Source organism: Nicotiana sylvestris, chromosome 3 (genome assembly GCF_000393655.2).
Source record: "Nicotiana sylvestris chromosome 3, ASM39365v2, whole genome shotgun sequence".
NCBI classification, from domain to species: Eukaryota; Viridiplantae; Streptophyta; class Magnoliopsida; order Solanales; family Solanaceae; genus Nicotiana; species Nicotiana sylvestris.
In genome coordinates, this window is record NC_091059.1 from 201,913,230 (window position 1) to 201,930,164 (window position 16,935).

General features: G+C 39.0%; 1 protein-coding gene and 1 non-coding gene across 2 annotated transcripts; one reads left to right on the top strand and one right to left on the bottom strand.

Annotated features, from left to right (window-relative positions):
- Positions 1-4,908: 4,908 nt before the first annotated feature.
- LOC104231045 (uncharacterized) lies at positions 4,909-8,597 on the top strand. Its single transcript, XM_009783971.2, has 2 exons — positions 4,909-5,142; positions 5,240-8,597. Exon 2 carries the CDS (start codon positions 5,303-5,305, stop codon positions 8,480-8,482), a length of 3,180 nt encoding a protein of 1,059 aa, XP_009782273.1. The 5' UTR covers positions 4,909-5,142; positions 5,240-5,302; the 3' UTR covers positions 8,483-8,597.
- A 675-nt stretch (positions 8,598-9,272) lies between these two features.
- TRNAD-GUC (transfer RNA aspartic acid (anticodon GUC)) lies at positions 9,273-9,344 on the bottom strand. The gene has a single exon. It is a non-coding gene; the product is annotated as a tRNA-Asp (tRNA).
- Between the last annotated feature and the right edge of the window lie 7,591 nt (positions 9,345-16,935).

Consider the following 16,935-nt stretch of genomic DNA (forward strand, 5'->3'; position numbering starts at 1 on the left):
AAAACAATTCAATACATAAAACTAGAGTTATAATCCAAAAACAATCATCAATACACCAAATTCATCAAACCCTAAAGGGAACTACTTCATAGACATGGAGAAATTCATCACAGATATAATTAAAGTATAGAAAAATATAGATTTGATACAAACTCGGGTCTTGAGTGCAGAAGGAATGATGAAATCCTTGTGCTTGTGCTCTTCCAACTCCTCCTTAGCCTCCTTAGGTCGAAAAGTCCCCCAAAATCGTTTTTTCTGGTGTATTTAAGCTGTATCAAAATAAACCCAGATGAAACTACCCTTTCCTAGCCGAAATAGGAAATTACTCTAACATTTTCATACTGCCGCATCACGCCCCACACCGCCCCATGCGGCGCGCTTGTGGGGAAATCCAGAGATCTTAGCAAAATCTTATCAGACCAACTTTTGCATTGCCACACTGCGCCTCGCGACGCCCTATGCAGCATGGCTGTGGAAATTTTACATAGTAATTTTGTTTCTTTGATTTTTGATATCCAGACTCGGTCCTCAACCCCCGAACGTTATCCCGGTTTAATTCCTTGAGCTTTTACTCGGACTTTAAAGCTCCAACTTGTTTGATTTAGTTTTCGAATATCATTTTAACTAGAAATCACTTCCTACAAGGCATAAAACACAATAAGTGCAATACACTAACTTTCAAGCTCAAACACATGTAAAATGTAGTAATTTGAGTATAAACTATGACTAAAATACGTGATTCTAGTCTACCATCAGGTTCAATACTTCAAGAGACTCCACCCTCCTCTGAGCCTTCGACCAAGGAGACTCCGCCTTCTCTAACTCCTCCATCTTCTTGGCGACCTCGCCACTAAGAGCCTCTGTCCTGAATTGACACTCCTCAGGCTGGCCTCACAACAAGACTACATGAGCTTGGAGATCACTACACTAGGCATCTACCCCCTGCTAAGCTCGAGCTATTCCTCCTTGCTCCTTAACGTCCCTTTTAGGACGCTGCACTTCCCTACTACCTGCACTAGTTCCTCGTCTCTTTCCTTCAAATCCTCCCTTAGTTGGCGCACATCGCCACTTACACGGAGCCAGCATCGGAGCTTCTGGTACTTCTCAAGTCATTTGAAGTACTTATCCTTCAACTTCACTTAAATATCTTTACGTCTCTACTCCCTACGAGCACTTTCAATCTCCAGAACGGCCGTCTGCAAAACGAACAAAGAGAATTAGAGCCTACGAAAGAGCAAAACATAAGGAAGATAACGATCAACGAATGTACTTACCCGAAATGTGAGACCAGTAACGTTATTTGACAGGGTGCTATCTCGAGGGTCATACCCTTTAATTTCAGAATAAAGAGGGTCAAGGGAGAGGACTATCTCCTCGGTGTTCACAAAAAGGTTACGATTCATCGGGATCGCAATTGTCCTTGAACCCCCTTCCAACCTCACTTCGAGTTGAGTAAGCCCCTCATTGATCATCCTCAACTCGTCTATATCCATGTCGGTGTCAGATCCAACATCCTCCTCAGCATCAACCTTCCTTCTATCATTAGTCAAAGAAGGCACGCCCGCCATAACCCCAGAAGATGAGGCCTTCTCGCGTCTAGTAAGAGCAGGTCCGTCATTATGCACCATGCCCTCGACCGTGCCCCCCACAGGATGCATGCATGTCTCCTCCAAGTGAGGGGCCTCGGGGAAAAGTCACAGCCTCCCATATTAACAGTCACCCGCCCCTCTTCCATGTATCCACAGCTCTCCTCTTAGGAGGTATTAGACAACCGTCATAAGGAGAGACGTTATCGTCATCAACTAACGAGTAGAGTTAGGAACGAGAGTTACATATGGAACTGAGATGGGCTCCTGAACTACGGTAGCAGAAGTTTAGACCGATATGGACAACGTAGTAGTTGCAATAGGAGCCGAAGTCGACGATGTAGCAGTCGCCTTTCGTAAAAAGGGCATTGATGCCCGGCTTCTTCGAGAACCCCTGACTAAAAAAAGACAGCATTAAGTCAGCAAAACGAATCTGTACATAATAGGAAATGGAGCATCCATGATCAAGGAAAGGAAGTTACCAGTCGAAGGGAGAACAGGCCTGAATTCTTGAAAAAACTTGGCCAATCGCGAATCTCTACACTGTGAGGGAGGAGCCGCTTGACCCAGTCAGAAATATGAGCGTCCAAAGAAGGAGGCGAGGTCTTGGCTGCAAAGGAAGAAGGAAAGAAGTCAGAATTCAGGAATAAACACGAGGGAGAAACCAGGTACTTATAAGTGTAGTTCCAAGCCTTAGGAAAGTCGTTGACATTGGCCATAACGTCATCGGTTCTAACAAAAAAGAAGTTAAACCATAATTGGCACGGGCCTTGTCGTCCATCTTCACCACCAAGCATTTGCCTCCTCGGTGGTGAAGGTTTAGCATCGTTCCCCTATAAAAGCTAGGGGCGAATAGATGTATTAAGTGCCGCAGTCTCAATTCGACTTAGGCCAGCTCGACAAACTTAGTGAGCATCTTTATAATTTTGTAGACGTATGACGCGAGCTGAGTAGGACAAATGCGATAGTAGAGACAAAACTCTTCCACCCGTGGAAAGGAAGGGAAAGAGTAGCTGACTTGGAATGGGTAGGCATAGAGGGCGCAATACTCAGGACGATGGACCTGTACCGTGTCCCCTTCGGCCGGGATCAACTCGATATGATTGGGAAGACCAAATTTGGCCTTGAGCTCCACTAATTTCTTTATCGTCATCACTGATCAAAAGGTTCCAGGTGCGGCCTCTGGTGATTTGGTTAAATCGGATCTGGAGTCAGGGTTGCGTGGGATTATTTCCTCCACCGATGGGAAAATTTTATCCTCAACGGTGGCGGAAATGCTCTCCCCACGGAGGGGAACACCATTTCTAAGGGAGAAACATGACTCCCCTCACTAGCATCAGAAGATACGTTAGACATGGCTCAACGTAGTGAAGGAAAGTAATAGATGAAATGGAATGAAGAACAATATGGGTCACTGCAACAGAGAGGAAATTTGGAGAAGAAGAAAGCAAGAGAATGATACGGTGTTTCGAAAAGTTAGAGGGGTTAAACTCCAAAATCGGGTTCGAGGATCTTTATTTATAAAGATCATGGAACCGAAACCAAAAACGATTTATCATGATTGGCATCGGAACCGAAGCGGCATGTCTAATCAAAGTTCTCACGCGAAACAAAGCAACACATTGGGAATATGCGTCACAATGACGCATGACATCATGACGTCATCCTAACTCGTGGACAACATAACTCCAGCAAAGCACTCGAAAAATTCGAAGCATTTGAAATGTGCGGCCCATAGAGGGCTATGTCGCCTGCTCGCCACAATAACCACGACCCGTGTAGTCCGCTTGATTATTTCGACCACCACCAACATGATTCGCTCATCGAACCCGCCCATGAAGCCGGCATCAAAAAACGAAGGGACTAACTATATGTGTTAAAATCTATCTCTAGAATACTTAAGTCTGGATGACGGTAGTAAAATATTCTCAGGCCGCCACATGTTGAAGTGATTTAAGGAATAATGAAGGTCGTGGTCGAAGAATCAACAAGGATTGAAGTCAAGGAGTCATCAAGAATTGCCGAGATCGAATACCCTTGACAGAGCTATAACGGCTAATTTCAAGATATGACACTAAAGAGAATATTCTAGTGGATATTCTCTGTATTTGTACTATTAGGATTTTTAGGAACATGTTTTCTATAAATAGAAAAAGACACAATGATAGAGGGAGGAGATTCATTTTCTAAAATATACTTTGACTTTAGATAGAGAATCTGGTCTTATTACAAGCCTACAAAAAATAACCTTTTCAGTGAGATTCTTCTCCACACTTTTCCACTGACCGAGAATAACTCGGATATTCAAAGATTTGTCCATCATTCATTATTGTCAGAAAGAACATCCGTTGATTTTATCCTTTTTCGGGTGATTCATTCGTTCTATTTACATAAATGGCATTTATTGTTATTCATCACTATTTATTGCGGCATTAATTCTGTTTATATTCTTAAATATTAGCTATCACCGCCATAACTTTTAGAATAGATCTACGTTCCATTAATCACAGTGCTGAGAATTTCGTCTTTAGGATATTATCATTAACTAAGATTAATCATCGTTTGTATAAATTTAATTAGTTGAACCAAGATCTATATTTTCGATCAAACAGAAACCTCATTAAAAAAGAAAACCATTTCTTTTGTTACTCTCCACCAATTTTTCTCTCTACCAAATTGTTAATACTTGTTAACTTTTCTAAAAGGTCATAATTCATAAAGTCTTCTATTGTTGTAGATTACAATACAATTTTTTTCAATAATAAAATCTTAGCCCAGTATACCTCCCTTTTCTTCTTTTGTTTTACTCTGAGTTTCAAAGTCTCAGTCTTTATGGAATTTCTTTCTCTTTCCTTCCTACTTGAGCCTCCACATTGCGAATGCAACTAAATTCTTATGGCCGATGATCATAATTCTTATATATATAAGGTATTTGATTACGTATATTATTGCAATTATTAATGCTATATTAACGAGCTAATTTTATGTAAAGTTTTTTGGTCTAATAATTTGATCGCATTTTATCAAATAAATACTTTGAAAATAAAACTTAACAACTTAAACTATTTTAAGAAGCCATATGTAATAAAAGAAGTTCTGTCAAAGTTTGAGAATTGCTAGAAGAATATTTTCCAAGAAAATTCACTGTCACATTCAGGTACATACTTTTTTTTTCCCCAAATTCCCAAATACTAAAGAGGTTACACATCGCAGAAAATTATATAAATTAATTGACTGCGATCTGCTTAAGTATTAATTAAGGAACTGTTTTGTTCTTTTCGGAACAAAATAAAAAAGACAGATTAGAGGAGTTGGAGACACGGCTTGTTAGAAATAGATTTGACTTAACCCGGTCACCACTCACCAGTGTCACCATCATTAGCTGCCTTGACTTCAACTTCACACCTTACTCTCTTACTTACCCTAATACCCAAAATCAAAAATCAAATCACCAATCTTTTTTTCTCCAACTAGTCTTTTTCACAATTCCATCTCAAATCTGGTTTCCATTTCTCTTGCTATGTATCAAGATTTTAAGTAACCACTGAGATACCAGGTTAGTTCATTTGCTGCTTCCTAATCAAGATTCAGTAATTTTGTGATCAAAGACTTAATTTTGCTAACTTCCCAATTTTGTATTTGTGTTTTGATAGTGGGTTCTTTATCAGTATGAGTAATCTTGATTAAAGAGTGGTTTACAATTCAGTATTAGCTATATGGGGGTCAAGTCTTTTTTTGCTTCTTATTGGACAATGGCTGGTATTATCTGGTTGATGCTGCTGTCAGTAGGTTTTGTTGATTCTTATGTAGTAGTAGATGGAGAGTTAGGACCTAGGACTAGAACTTCTATGACTTACAAATATGAAAGAACTGATGAGGTCAATAAAGAATGTGCTTTTGTTTTAGCTTCTGCTTCTGAAATGAAACCTGATGATAACAGAATCTATAGCATAAAACAAGAATTATCCTTTTTGAATGGAGATTGGTGGCAAGTGTCCAATGGGGCTTCATTAATGCCCTTTGATGATAGAGATCTTTTGAACAAATCATTAGATCTTCGATCTCCGTCGAATTTAGTTTCATTTTGGGTTACTGATGTTGATCGTGCTCATCGGTCTAAGAAGTCTGTGAGTGTGAGTGGTATATTGCAGATTGGTGTCACCCTAGATGGGTTGTTTTCGAGTAAACCCTACGAAAGAAGTCCTCATTTTGATATATGGCCCGGTCATTCCCAGCTCTCTGTGTTGTTTGAAGGAGTATACATTGAATCGAAGAAAAGTCAAGGGGAAAGAGTGATGTGTTTGTTAGGGAACACCATGTTGCCTTCTCGTCAGCAAGAGTCTAGTGATCCGTGGGAGTGGGTAAAGGAATCTGGTTATACTAATCAGCCACCTCTTATGCAAGATGATCGAATTTTGCTCGTGCTTCATTATCCTATAACAAATACACTGACAAATAGAGCTATTGTTGGAACCATGAAAAGCTTAAACCCAAAAGCCAGTTTTAAGTACTTTGATGAAGTTCATATGTCTTCTTGGCTAGGAACTTCTTCTAAGTACGAATTTGGCTCGGAAAAGTTTGTGTCAAAAGCTTGTGATCCATACCCGTACAAAGATAGTCTGAGTACTTACATAAATACATATAGAGGGCTTGATTTCTGTTATATTCTTCAGAGATTCACTCACCAAGAAGCCTTAACAGTTGTTCCAAACTGGAAATGCAATGGTACGGATAATTTTTGCAGTCAGTTGGGTCCATTTAAATCAGATAAGGAGATAAAGGCCACGGATGGAGGTTTTAAAGATGTCAAGCTTGTCCTTCAGGATGTTCGATGTGATAAAAGTTCTTTTAAAGATAATGACACTTTCACAAGGGTCTCTTCCGTGTTTAGAGTGGTGTCTCCGTTTGAGAATCAGTTCACCGCAGCACAAAGGACTGGACTTAACAACATGACTCTTTCCGCTGAGGGAATCTGGAAATCTTCCAGTGGACAGCTTTGTATGGTTGGTTGCCGTGGACTTGCTGATGCAGAAGGCAGCACCTGTGATTCTCGAATCTGCTTGTATGTTCCGCTGTCTTTTTCCATAACACAGAGGAGCATAATCACTGGCCATTTTTCCAGCATCGATGGAAGCGGTAGGCCTTACTTCCCTTTATTATTTGAGAAACTAATTCGCCCTGTTGAACTGTGGGATCAATACACTGCTTCTCGTCCATACTACAAGTACTCAAAACTCGATGCAGCTGCTGCAGTCCTTGAGAAAAATGAGCCCTTCAACTTTGGTTCAATGTTTAAGAAATCGCTGTTGACGTTCCCAAAACTGGAAGATGCAGATTCTTTTACAGTCAGCCTTTCATTTCTTTCTGAAGATCTAAGCCTTCACACATCAGCAGTAGCGGATCAAATCCCCGATTCAGCTCACCAAAGATTTGATATTGAGATGGAGATTCTGTCTCTTGGTCCAATGTTTGGGCCTTTGACAAATGGCTCAATAAGTGAAAAAGAGAACTCGTATCATGCTAAAGCTGAATACACAGAGAAACAGCTTTTCTTAAATGTTTCTGCTCAACTCAGTCTCGCTGGAACATCATACAACAACATCTCTTTGCTTTTCATAGAGGGGTTGTATGATCCGCATGTTGGAAAAATGTACCTCATTGGTTGCAGGGATGTTCGAGCCTCGTGGAAAATTCTATCAGAAAGTATGGACCTTGAGGCTGGATTGGATTGTCTAATTGAGGTGGTTATATCATATCCACCAACCACTGCTCGTTGGTTGGTCAATCCAGCAGCTAAAATCTCCGTATCTAGTCAAAGGAATGAGGATGATCCACTCTATTTTAATCCTGTGAACCTTCAAACATTCCCCATTATGTACAGGAAGCAACGAGAAGAAATTCTTTCGCGCAGGGGCGTAGAGGGAATCCTCCGCATTTTGACACTCTCTGTGGCAATTTTTTGCATTTCCAGCCAACTATTTTACATCAGAGATAATGCAGAATCAGTACCTTATGTCTCGCTTGCGATGCTAGGTGTCCAAGCTCTTGGCTACAGCCTCCCTTTGATCACAGGTGCAGAGTCTTTGTTCAAAATTATGGGCGCTGAAACCAATGAGAGTTCGTCTTACGATCTTGATAACAGCCAGTGGATCCGTCTGATTGATTACACTGTCAAGGTTCTTGTGCTTGTTGCCTTTTTGGTAACAGTGAGGCTCAGCCAAAAGGTGTGGAGATCCCGTATCAGATTACTGACGAGGAACCCTCTTGAATCACATCGTGTTCCAAGTGATAAGTGGGTACTTCTCAGTACACTGATAATACATGCTGTTGGATATACCATTGTTTTACTCATCCACTCTTTTAATACAAGCCAGAAACCTCTTCGTGCTGAACGTTACGTAGATTCCACTGGAAATTTCCACACGTTGAGGGAATGGGAAACGGAATTGGAGGAGTACATGGGTTTGATTCAAGATTTCTTTTTGCTTCCTCAAGTAATAGGCAACCTTTTTTGGCAAATCCATTGCAAACCACTCAGAAAGCTATACTATGTTGGGCTAACTTCCGTTAGACTTCTGCCTCATATATATGATTACATCAGATCTCCGGTTCCAAATCCTTACTTCTCCGAGGAATATGAGTTTGTCAACCCCAGGTTTGATTTTTACACCAAGTTTGGGGACATTGCCATACCTGTGGCTGCAGTTGTTCTTGCAATTTTGGTATATATTCAGCAGAGGTGGAATTATGAGAAGCTTAGCCAAACACTTAAACTGGGCAAGATTAAGCTTCTACCAGTTGGGTCCAGGGCATACGAGAGGTTACCTTCTGCGGCATCTGAAGCTGAACTTACCTCAGGGGTCAAAAATCATGAGAAAGAACAGGATGTAGACTGAGTAATCCGAGTGAGATTACTCTGAAAAACAAAAAAAGGAAACATTTACCGACTTATTGTATGTACATTTTGAGCAGTTCATATCCAGTGTTTCTGAATTGTTTTTCTTCCTCCAATATGATTTTTCTTGTCTGATAATGAGCACACAATTTACTAAAAGAATCTAACATGCAAGAGATATATACTCCAGCGATCAGTTAATTTGCTAATAAATTTTCCTGGAGTTCAGAAATTTAACACACACCCTTTAAAAGGCCATCTTATGATGAAGATTTGAGTTGTAATTTATATATTGCTTGATTTCTTTCCTAACAATTTAAAAAAATTTATCGCGGGTCAATGTTATTAACTTCATGTGCTTCTTTCCTTGATGGTTAAGCCCAAGATGTCTAATACGATGGCTGTTCCCACCTAATGTCTTGCTTAGATTTGTAACGCAAATTAAGGAACATGTGAATATTAAAGTTAGTGGAATAACTTCATCTAAACTGTTTCTTGAAGGGTATAAGAAAAGTTGGATAACTAAGAACTGTTTCTTGAAGGGTATAAGAAAAGTTGGGTAACTAAGAAGATAACAGTTCATTGTCCGTGCCTTCACTGATTATTTTTAGTTTAAGCGACTATTTGGGTCAATTCCTTCAATTAATGGAGCTGTAAGTTTGTTGGCCCAACTGCTACTAAGAATATGGCCACTTCCTTTAGATTCTCCAATGAGTCAATCCGTCACCTGGTTCAAAGATAAGCATTTGTATTGCACAGAAATATAATTTTAGAAAGAAAAAATTAAGTAACGCCGTTGCCGGGGATCGAACCCGGGTCACCCGCGTGACAGGCGGGAATACTTACCACTATACTACAACGACTTTGTTGTCCAGTGATCGATTTCGATTATTTATTTACAATACGCTGCCAACAGAACGACAGTCGCAAATTCTCTTCCAAATAATGATCAAGTACCACAAAGCCACATGACCAAACCATGTATATTTGTAACAATATACCATCATTTCCTATCAACTGAATTTCAAAAGGAAAAGGTTGATCTTTATATTTAGCAAATACCTCGATAATAAAATGCACCTTTAGCCTAACTCAATTTCAAAAGTTAACTTGTGAGGTAAAAAATTACTATCTAAGACCATAAAAAGAGTTCATTTGCACCATCTATCCCACACTGATGTGGGACTTCCAATACAACTTTATGAACTTGGTCAGGTAATGGAACACTGAAGAATTTGGGAAAGGGAAAATGATAGGGCATGCATGTCCCTTAGCTTCTAGTGTATGATCACTGTATTCTTAGATGTTATAGGAATTCAATTGTCTGCTTATTGTGTCAGTGTGGGTATGGCTGTGTCGCCACTTCTCATATAGAAACATAGAATAGGCCGGCAAGCATCCATTTTTTTTTTTTTTTAATGATTTTCAGCTTAACGCAAGGTGACAATTAGAGAGTTTATTACGGCTAAAAATTGTGGGACGACTCGCTGATCTGATCCTTCACCATTGTAAATCGTGATGATTAAGGAAAGCTTCTCAAGTTCAATAATAATTGAAATTTTAAAGTAACAAGTAGTCAGAAATTTTAATATGTAAGTAGCTCTCCCTCTTATTGTACTGAAATGTCATACATTGATAAATTAGCAATGGCTCGACGTTTTAAATTTCGTTATAATAAGTGCTATTAAGCACTCTTAAAGTTTTATTTTTGAAAATGTTGCTTAGTTTGTAACTTTGGGTTTTCTGCAAGAATTAAAAATACGTACTCCATACAGTTATAAACTCAGTGTTGTGAAAAATATGCAACTAGAAGTAATAAATTTGGTTAATATGAAATATGGAAAGACTTTCTGATTTACGAATGATATATGACGACATAATTACAACATTGCGTCTGTCATACTAATATTATATTATTTTGGATAAATTACACTGAAATTTCTAAAGGGAACAACTCGAATAATTGAAAGTTGACAGAAGAATCGCAACACCATCCATTCAATAGCATCTCAATTTAAGGTGAACGCAAAATCCACATACTAAACTGTTATCACTATCTTACATGTACAGTGACAATCATTAACTTTATCCTATTATTTCACCGCCATATTTCAGTAGCACACGTGATTTGTAATCCGGCAACCACCAAAACTTATGTCGGAGTGGTAAATTAAATGTTTGACCAAAAAAGTGTTAAACCTTTTAGTTAAACTAATTAATAAAGATACAGAAGATAAAGCTTAGCCGAACATATAGATCGAAATATATTGAATGCAAAAAGTCGAAGAAGAACAAGCTCGTGTAATATTTCTTAAGATGATTATCATATATCGAATGTAAATGATAAGCTTACATCTATGACATGCTTTCACCATACTCATAAGGGCACATGAGGAGAGGAGAGAAAGTTGTTGATGACTAAGAGATCTCTCTTTGTTAATTCCATAACGATGACTATAAAATGTTGTAGCCAGATTTGGGTTGAGATCCCCCTTTGGTGATCTCTCTCCCCCTATATATATTAGCCATTTTTCCTTTTATCCAATGGTTTAACCAGCGCGCTTTCTCATGGTTGTAGCCTTTAGTACTTGCCCAAATATTTTGTTTGTTCTGCGATGTAAGCTTTCTGACGGCTTGACCCCGGCTACAGCTGAGGTGCTCTTTTCTATCATGCCCCGTGGACACGACTACGGTTCGGTCGATCCCTTGTCGTTCCTTTTGAGAACGACCATCTTATGGTCAGATTTGACCCATACAGTTAGTTCCTCTGTCCGTCGGAGTCGCCTATTGGCGAGCTTGATGGGCGAGTTCTGTTGATTCAAAAGTTAGGAGAAATTTGTACATTATGCGTTGGACGAGGTCCTTAAGGCGAGGTGGCGACGTGACGCTTCAGTGGTATCATCGGACCGTTACGTCGATTTGGAGATGAATCGTTGCATCAATTCGGGGTATCGTGAATACCCATTATGCATCATTATGGAGCACGTTTCCAGGCACCGTATCGTTTCCCGTGCCCCTTCAATTTGTTTTTGATTGGCGGCTCTTGGGTTTCCTGCTCGGGACATTTATGTTTCTATAAATAGGGGGAATCCCTTATTTGACTGCTATGTTTTCAATTTATCTAAGAAAGAAACTTTGCGAATTTCCTCTTCCTCTTGTCCTTCATACTCTTGCATTCGACAGAATTTGGGGTGACCCTTATTTCTTTTCCCTCACTGATCTTGTTCACTTCGATCGAGAGAGACAAATGGCTGGTACTTCTTCTTAGACTGATATATTTATTGAAGCTCCGGTGCGGAAAAATGACGTGCCCTTTCTTGAAGAGGAAATGGAGGTGGTGGAAGACGAGGGGTTTCCGTTAGTGGAACAGATAGTTCCCTGCCCGGGGAAAATGAGGATAGATTTTAATAGCCCTGCCGGAGATGAACCGGATCCTATTCCTTCCACTATGTATGAGGCGACGATTATGGCGCTCAAGGCCAAGTGGGGAATCCCTGCTCAAATTTAAATGGTATAGGCGGCGGGGGCGGACATTGTACATTTGCAACGCCCTGTGTATTGGGCATTTTACGCGTACCCCTTTGTTATCGGGTGTTGATACCCAATTTTCTCTGTATATTTTAATATGCAAAATACTTTAAAAATAGCATATGTATGCATGTATAAGTATGTCCAAATATTTTATTATTTTTCCTTAATTTTTAAAGATTTTTAAATCGATTTACTGCCCTATTTTATCCATAAAAACCCAATAATTATTCTCAAAATTATCATTTTGGTGATTCATTTATTGTATTCTCATACTTATGCTAAAGTATAGATAATATAATTTTTGCATATTTTTACAAAGTCATTTAGTATTTTAAAAGTTAAATTGTATATAATTACAACATTAGCCTCTTTTAAGATTAATTACGTTTATATTCATAAAAATTAGGCTTGGTATTTTTAAATAGTTAATTATGCGCTATAAATTATTTTTGTACCTTTAATTTATTTTTAAAAATTAATTTATTATTTTTTATAAATTAAATAGGAAAATTGGTTATTTAAATGTTAGCCCAATTTCATTTCGATTATAGCCTAATTCTGATCCCAATTGAACTCAATTGAAACCATTTGAACCCCCGACCCAATTTTGATTTAATCCGACTCAAACTCATCTTCATAACCCGCCCATTTGCCCGTTTTGATACAGGGCGTTGATCATTCAGATCAACGGCCAACAACCATCCTTGCCTTTTTAATTCAAACGACCCCTAACCCTAGCTTCATTTCCAATTCTGCCGCCTCTGAATCCCCTTCTCTCTCAACTCTCTCTCAAATCCTCTCAAACCCTAGCCGCCGCCATCAACTACAACCCTAATACCTCCCCAAAGTTATGCTTCCCAAAGTCATCAGAGACCTATATCCACCTCTCATGGCTTCTACGTGCTCGATTATTATGGTCTCGAGGCTAGATTGCGAAAGAGCTTGGTCCAGGCTTGTTCGATTGCAGTTCATGACTATTCTCCGGTCGTCTCTGACTTTTTCTCCAGCCAGCCATGGCTATTCGAGTCAGACTCTTGTCTCTCCTGCTTAGATCATTGCTTTTCAAAGCATTTCTCACCACTTGGGGTTCTTCTGAAACCTTAGCCTTCAAGGTTCCTTCGATTTCTTTTTAGATCTGTTTCAGATCTATGTTTGCTCTGAACTCCTAAGTATTTTTCTCAAATTTTCTTTTAAAACTCTGCTTTCAAAACCCCTTATCTTTCCGATTAGGGTTTCGGTTAAGTTATTTCAAAATGTTTCTCTGATTCTTTGACATGTTTGGATATGTTTGCTTATATCGTTCTTCTACGTGAGTTTGCATGTTAAAACCCCCAATTTCTTTTAACTGTTTACTAAACGAATGTTTGTTTGCCTGAGTTTTGTCCGATGTGTTTGCTTATTCTCTTTTAAAACTCTCTTATTGTTGAAAATCCCAGGGTTTTGGGTCTGAGACTGTTCGTTTAAGCGCATGACTCGATTTGAAGTTCTTTATTTCGAAATATTTTGCTCCCTTTGTTGTGATTCATCTGATTGCTGGGTTTCTATCTTCTCTAAAACTCAAATATGCTCGAAACCCTATTTTTTCTAAAGGGGTTTTCCTCACTTGCTCTGTGAGACCTTTGCATGCTTTTGATATTCTATGTTGTCTTCACTACTTGACCTACTGGACTGTCATGCTTCGAGTGTTGCTATCTACTGAATCTTTGTGCTACTGTTGTGTGCTATTTCTTCTTGCCAACAGGCCTAGCCTCGCATGTATAATGTTTATGCACCCTATTTATATGTTGAGTCTCTTTCTTTGACTAATTTTCAAACTCGTGACTAAGTTTAAACTTTTCCTTTGTGAGATTCTGATTTCACTCGCCTATTAAGGTTAATTGATTTCTTTCTTGTTTTGCCTTACTGGATCCTTTCCAAAATTAGAGTATCTCTGTACCTAGACTCGAATTTCTTACTTGTTATTTTACTACATCTTTTATGGCAACTTTCAGCCTGCTTTTAATTGATTGCTTTCCTTATTTCGAACCTGTCACTGCCCGTTAAGCAAGTGACCCCTTAATTCAGGGCAATCATTTGTATAATTGATTCTGAATCATGATTGTTTCCATGTTTGTAGCTTATTACCTCTTTCTTACTTGTTCTCCAAAAACTATAAACGCACGTTACTTCTTCTCTTTCAAAAACGCGAACACTTTTAGTTCTGAACTCACACTTACACTCAAACCCTCTTTCTTGCTTTACTACTACTTGGGTTACTACCTGTTTAGCCGGCTGAAAGCCAAGGCTATATTTCGAAGTCCTGCTGCTTTTCTTTACTGCACTTTACTTCTTTGACTGGTATATTCTAATTAAGTTTTTCAGCACCAACAACAACATGCTTACTTACTGATTTTGCATTCTTGTCTGCCTACTGCTTGTATTTAATTCAGTAGCATTGTTTAGCATGTTGTAATTTCATTTCTCCTGTTCTAAATCAATGTATTATGAATCCAAAATTCCTACCCCAATGTGATTAATACTTGTGGTTAGTTTGGGGCATGACATCATTGAATATTGCTGAGCATGACCCAAACTTGATCCTCCTAGGATTATAACCTCCATGTTACCCTTATATGTTGTGTGTTCTGGTTGATTTACAAGCATGATAACACTCACTATTTGTTGTGCATGCCCAAAATTAACCCATGCCTAAGTATATAGGCCCTCTCGCAATGGAGTCCCAATCCTCTGCCCCCTTTGCGTGAAGTTATCAATTCTTTGAAGTGTTAATGGCTGATTCCCCTCACCCTTTCCCTCTCCTTTATTCCCTCAGTTCTTAGAACTCAGTTTTTGCACTTTTCACTCTCTTCTTAGACTTAAGTTCTGCCCCTCCCCCTCATGTGAGCCTTGCCTTGGGACATGAGCTACCTCTGAACTTGGACACTTGAGGGCTGGCAGTTCCACACTGCACTTGTCCCTATTCTGGTTATGAAACTTGGGTGTGAGCACTGTCCGGGGTCCTATTGAGGCCCTTAGGGAACTCTGACACACTCAAGTATGAGAAAAGCTTTGGATCAATAGTATTTTGAGTTAGTTTATCTCATAACTCAGAGAGGAAGTCAAGAATCAGGCTTCCTCTGGTTGTAACATTTCTTTGTACTTTTTCTAATGTAATTTATTATTCATGGTTTGTAATAATTTGTAATGAACATTTAAGACTGGCTAGTGAAAAAAGGGTTGGGAAATTATGCATGCTCAAGGGTAGAAAACATGCATATAGGACTGCATTCTCTACTTGTTCAAATCGCATTTAGAAAACATGCCTATAGGACTGCTCCAATTCTTTATATTCACATTACATTTAGAAACCATGTCTATAGGACTTTTTCAACATCACATCTAGATAACCTGCCTATAGGGATTGTCTAAAATTCTGCACATTTCTCACCGTTTAGATATCATGTCTTTTTTAGGGCCCAATTGGTTATAACCTAGTAGCATGCTGAAATCAGTAACACATAGAAATCATGCCTATAGGGGTACTTAAATAAATTTGAGTCGTTCCATTCACATTCAATATTAGATATCATGCCCATGTGGATTAGAGCCAGTAATAGTAGATACCATCATCTACAGAATTTGGAACTAGTCTAATTTAAATTCGTCTATTCTGAACCTATGTTTAATAGTTCCCTTAGTTTCAACAAGGTTTAGCAAGCATGCCTATAGGATTTCAAGTAGTACGTATTGAGTTATAACTGTTCACCACCTTCTGAATTTAGTAGATATAATGCATATAGGACCCTGTCTAAACACTTAGGTAAGATTTAGAGTAATAACTGTAAAATTGAATCCGCCTTTGTTAATTGTTACAACCAGTAGGCAGGCCTGATTCAGACTTCTTATCTGAGTTATAAATTGATCTGCCTCAACAATTAACTTCCCTCGTCTTTATGTGCTTTAAATCAGACCTAAAAAGTATGTGCAAGTCATGTTAGTTATGTGCTTTTGTTTTGAGGAGGTATACAAGAGCCCTTTGTCTGTTTACATGCTTCCCCTTTATATGCCATATTATCTGTTTTTGTATGTCGCCTTAGATTTTTATCCTTTGAAACCAATTAGCCTAATATCTCCTCCCTTTAGGAATAGTAGTCCTAAGTGCCTCCGGGACTGATAGGATAGGGACAGGTAATAACATACAATAGTAATCAAGACCAATCTGCGCTGTAATACCTTAACGGGGTGGGAAGGGTAGATATGGATATGATGACCGGTACGCTAATGCCACGTGTAACCCCTTCTTTTGAGGAGTAATTTCAGGTATTGCATTGATGTGATCCATATTTTTTGTAAACCTAGGACCCCCTTTCTTTATTTTCCCTTCTTTTTTTAAGCATTGTAACTCCTTATTTAAAATCGGCTCTTTTAATTGCTCTTTCAAACTTTGTTTACTTTCAAACTATTGTGCATTGAAACCACACTAGTAGATCCTAAGGGGTGCCTAACACCTTCCCATTGGGATAATTTCAAGTCCTTACCCAATCTCTGGTTACCTAAACAAACTTATAATTGAATCTCGATTGGTGTCCTAATGCACCTTAATCATTAGGTGGCGACTCTTCAAATGCAAAAACCTAGTTTCCAAAAGGAACGAGTTGTCCTTCAAAATGTCATAAACCCGATTTTGCGAGAAAAAGGGGGCACGACATCAGGTACACGCTTCCTCTCACCTCTATGTTGGTGGACTTCTGCCACTTTTACGAAGTGTGCCCGACCCAACTCTCTCCGTACGTGTACAAACTCTTCCTCATGCTTATCAAGCATGCAAAGCTTGCCGGCGAGGAATTTCTTTGAGGCACCTGCTTCATATCTTTGTCCCTCAATTTCTTCGGGGTTCAATGATCCATATGCATCATCGAGGAACCAAGAGCTTAGTGGTGAAGA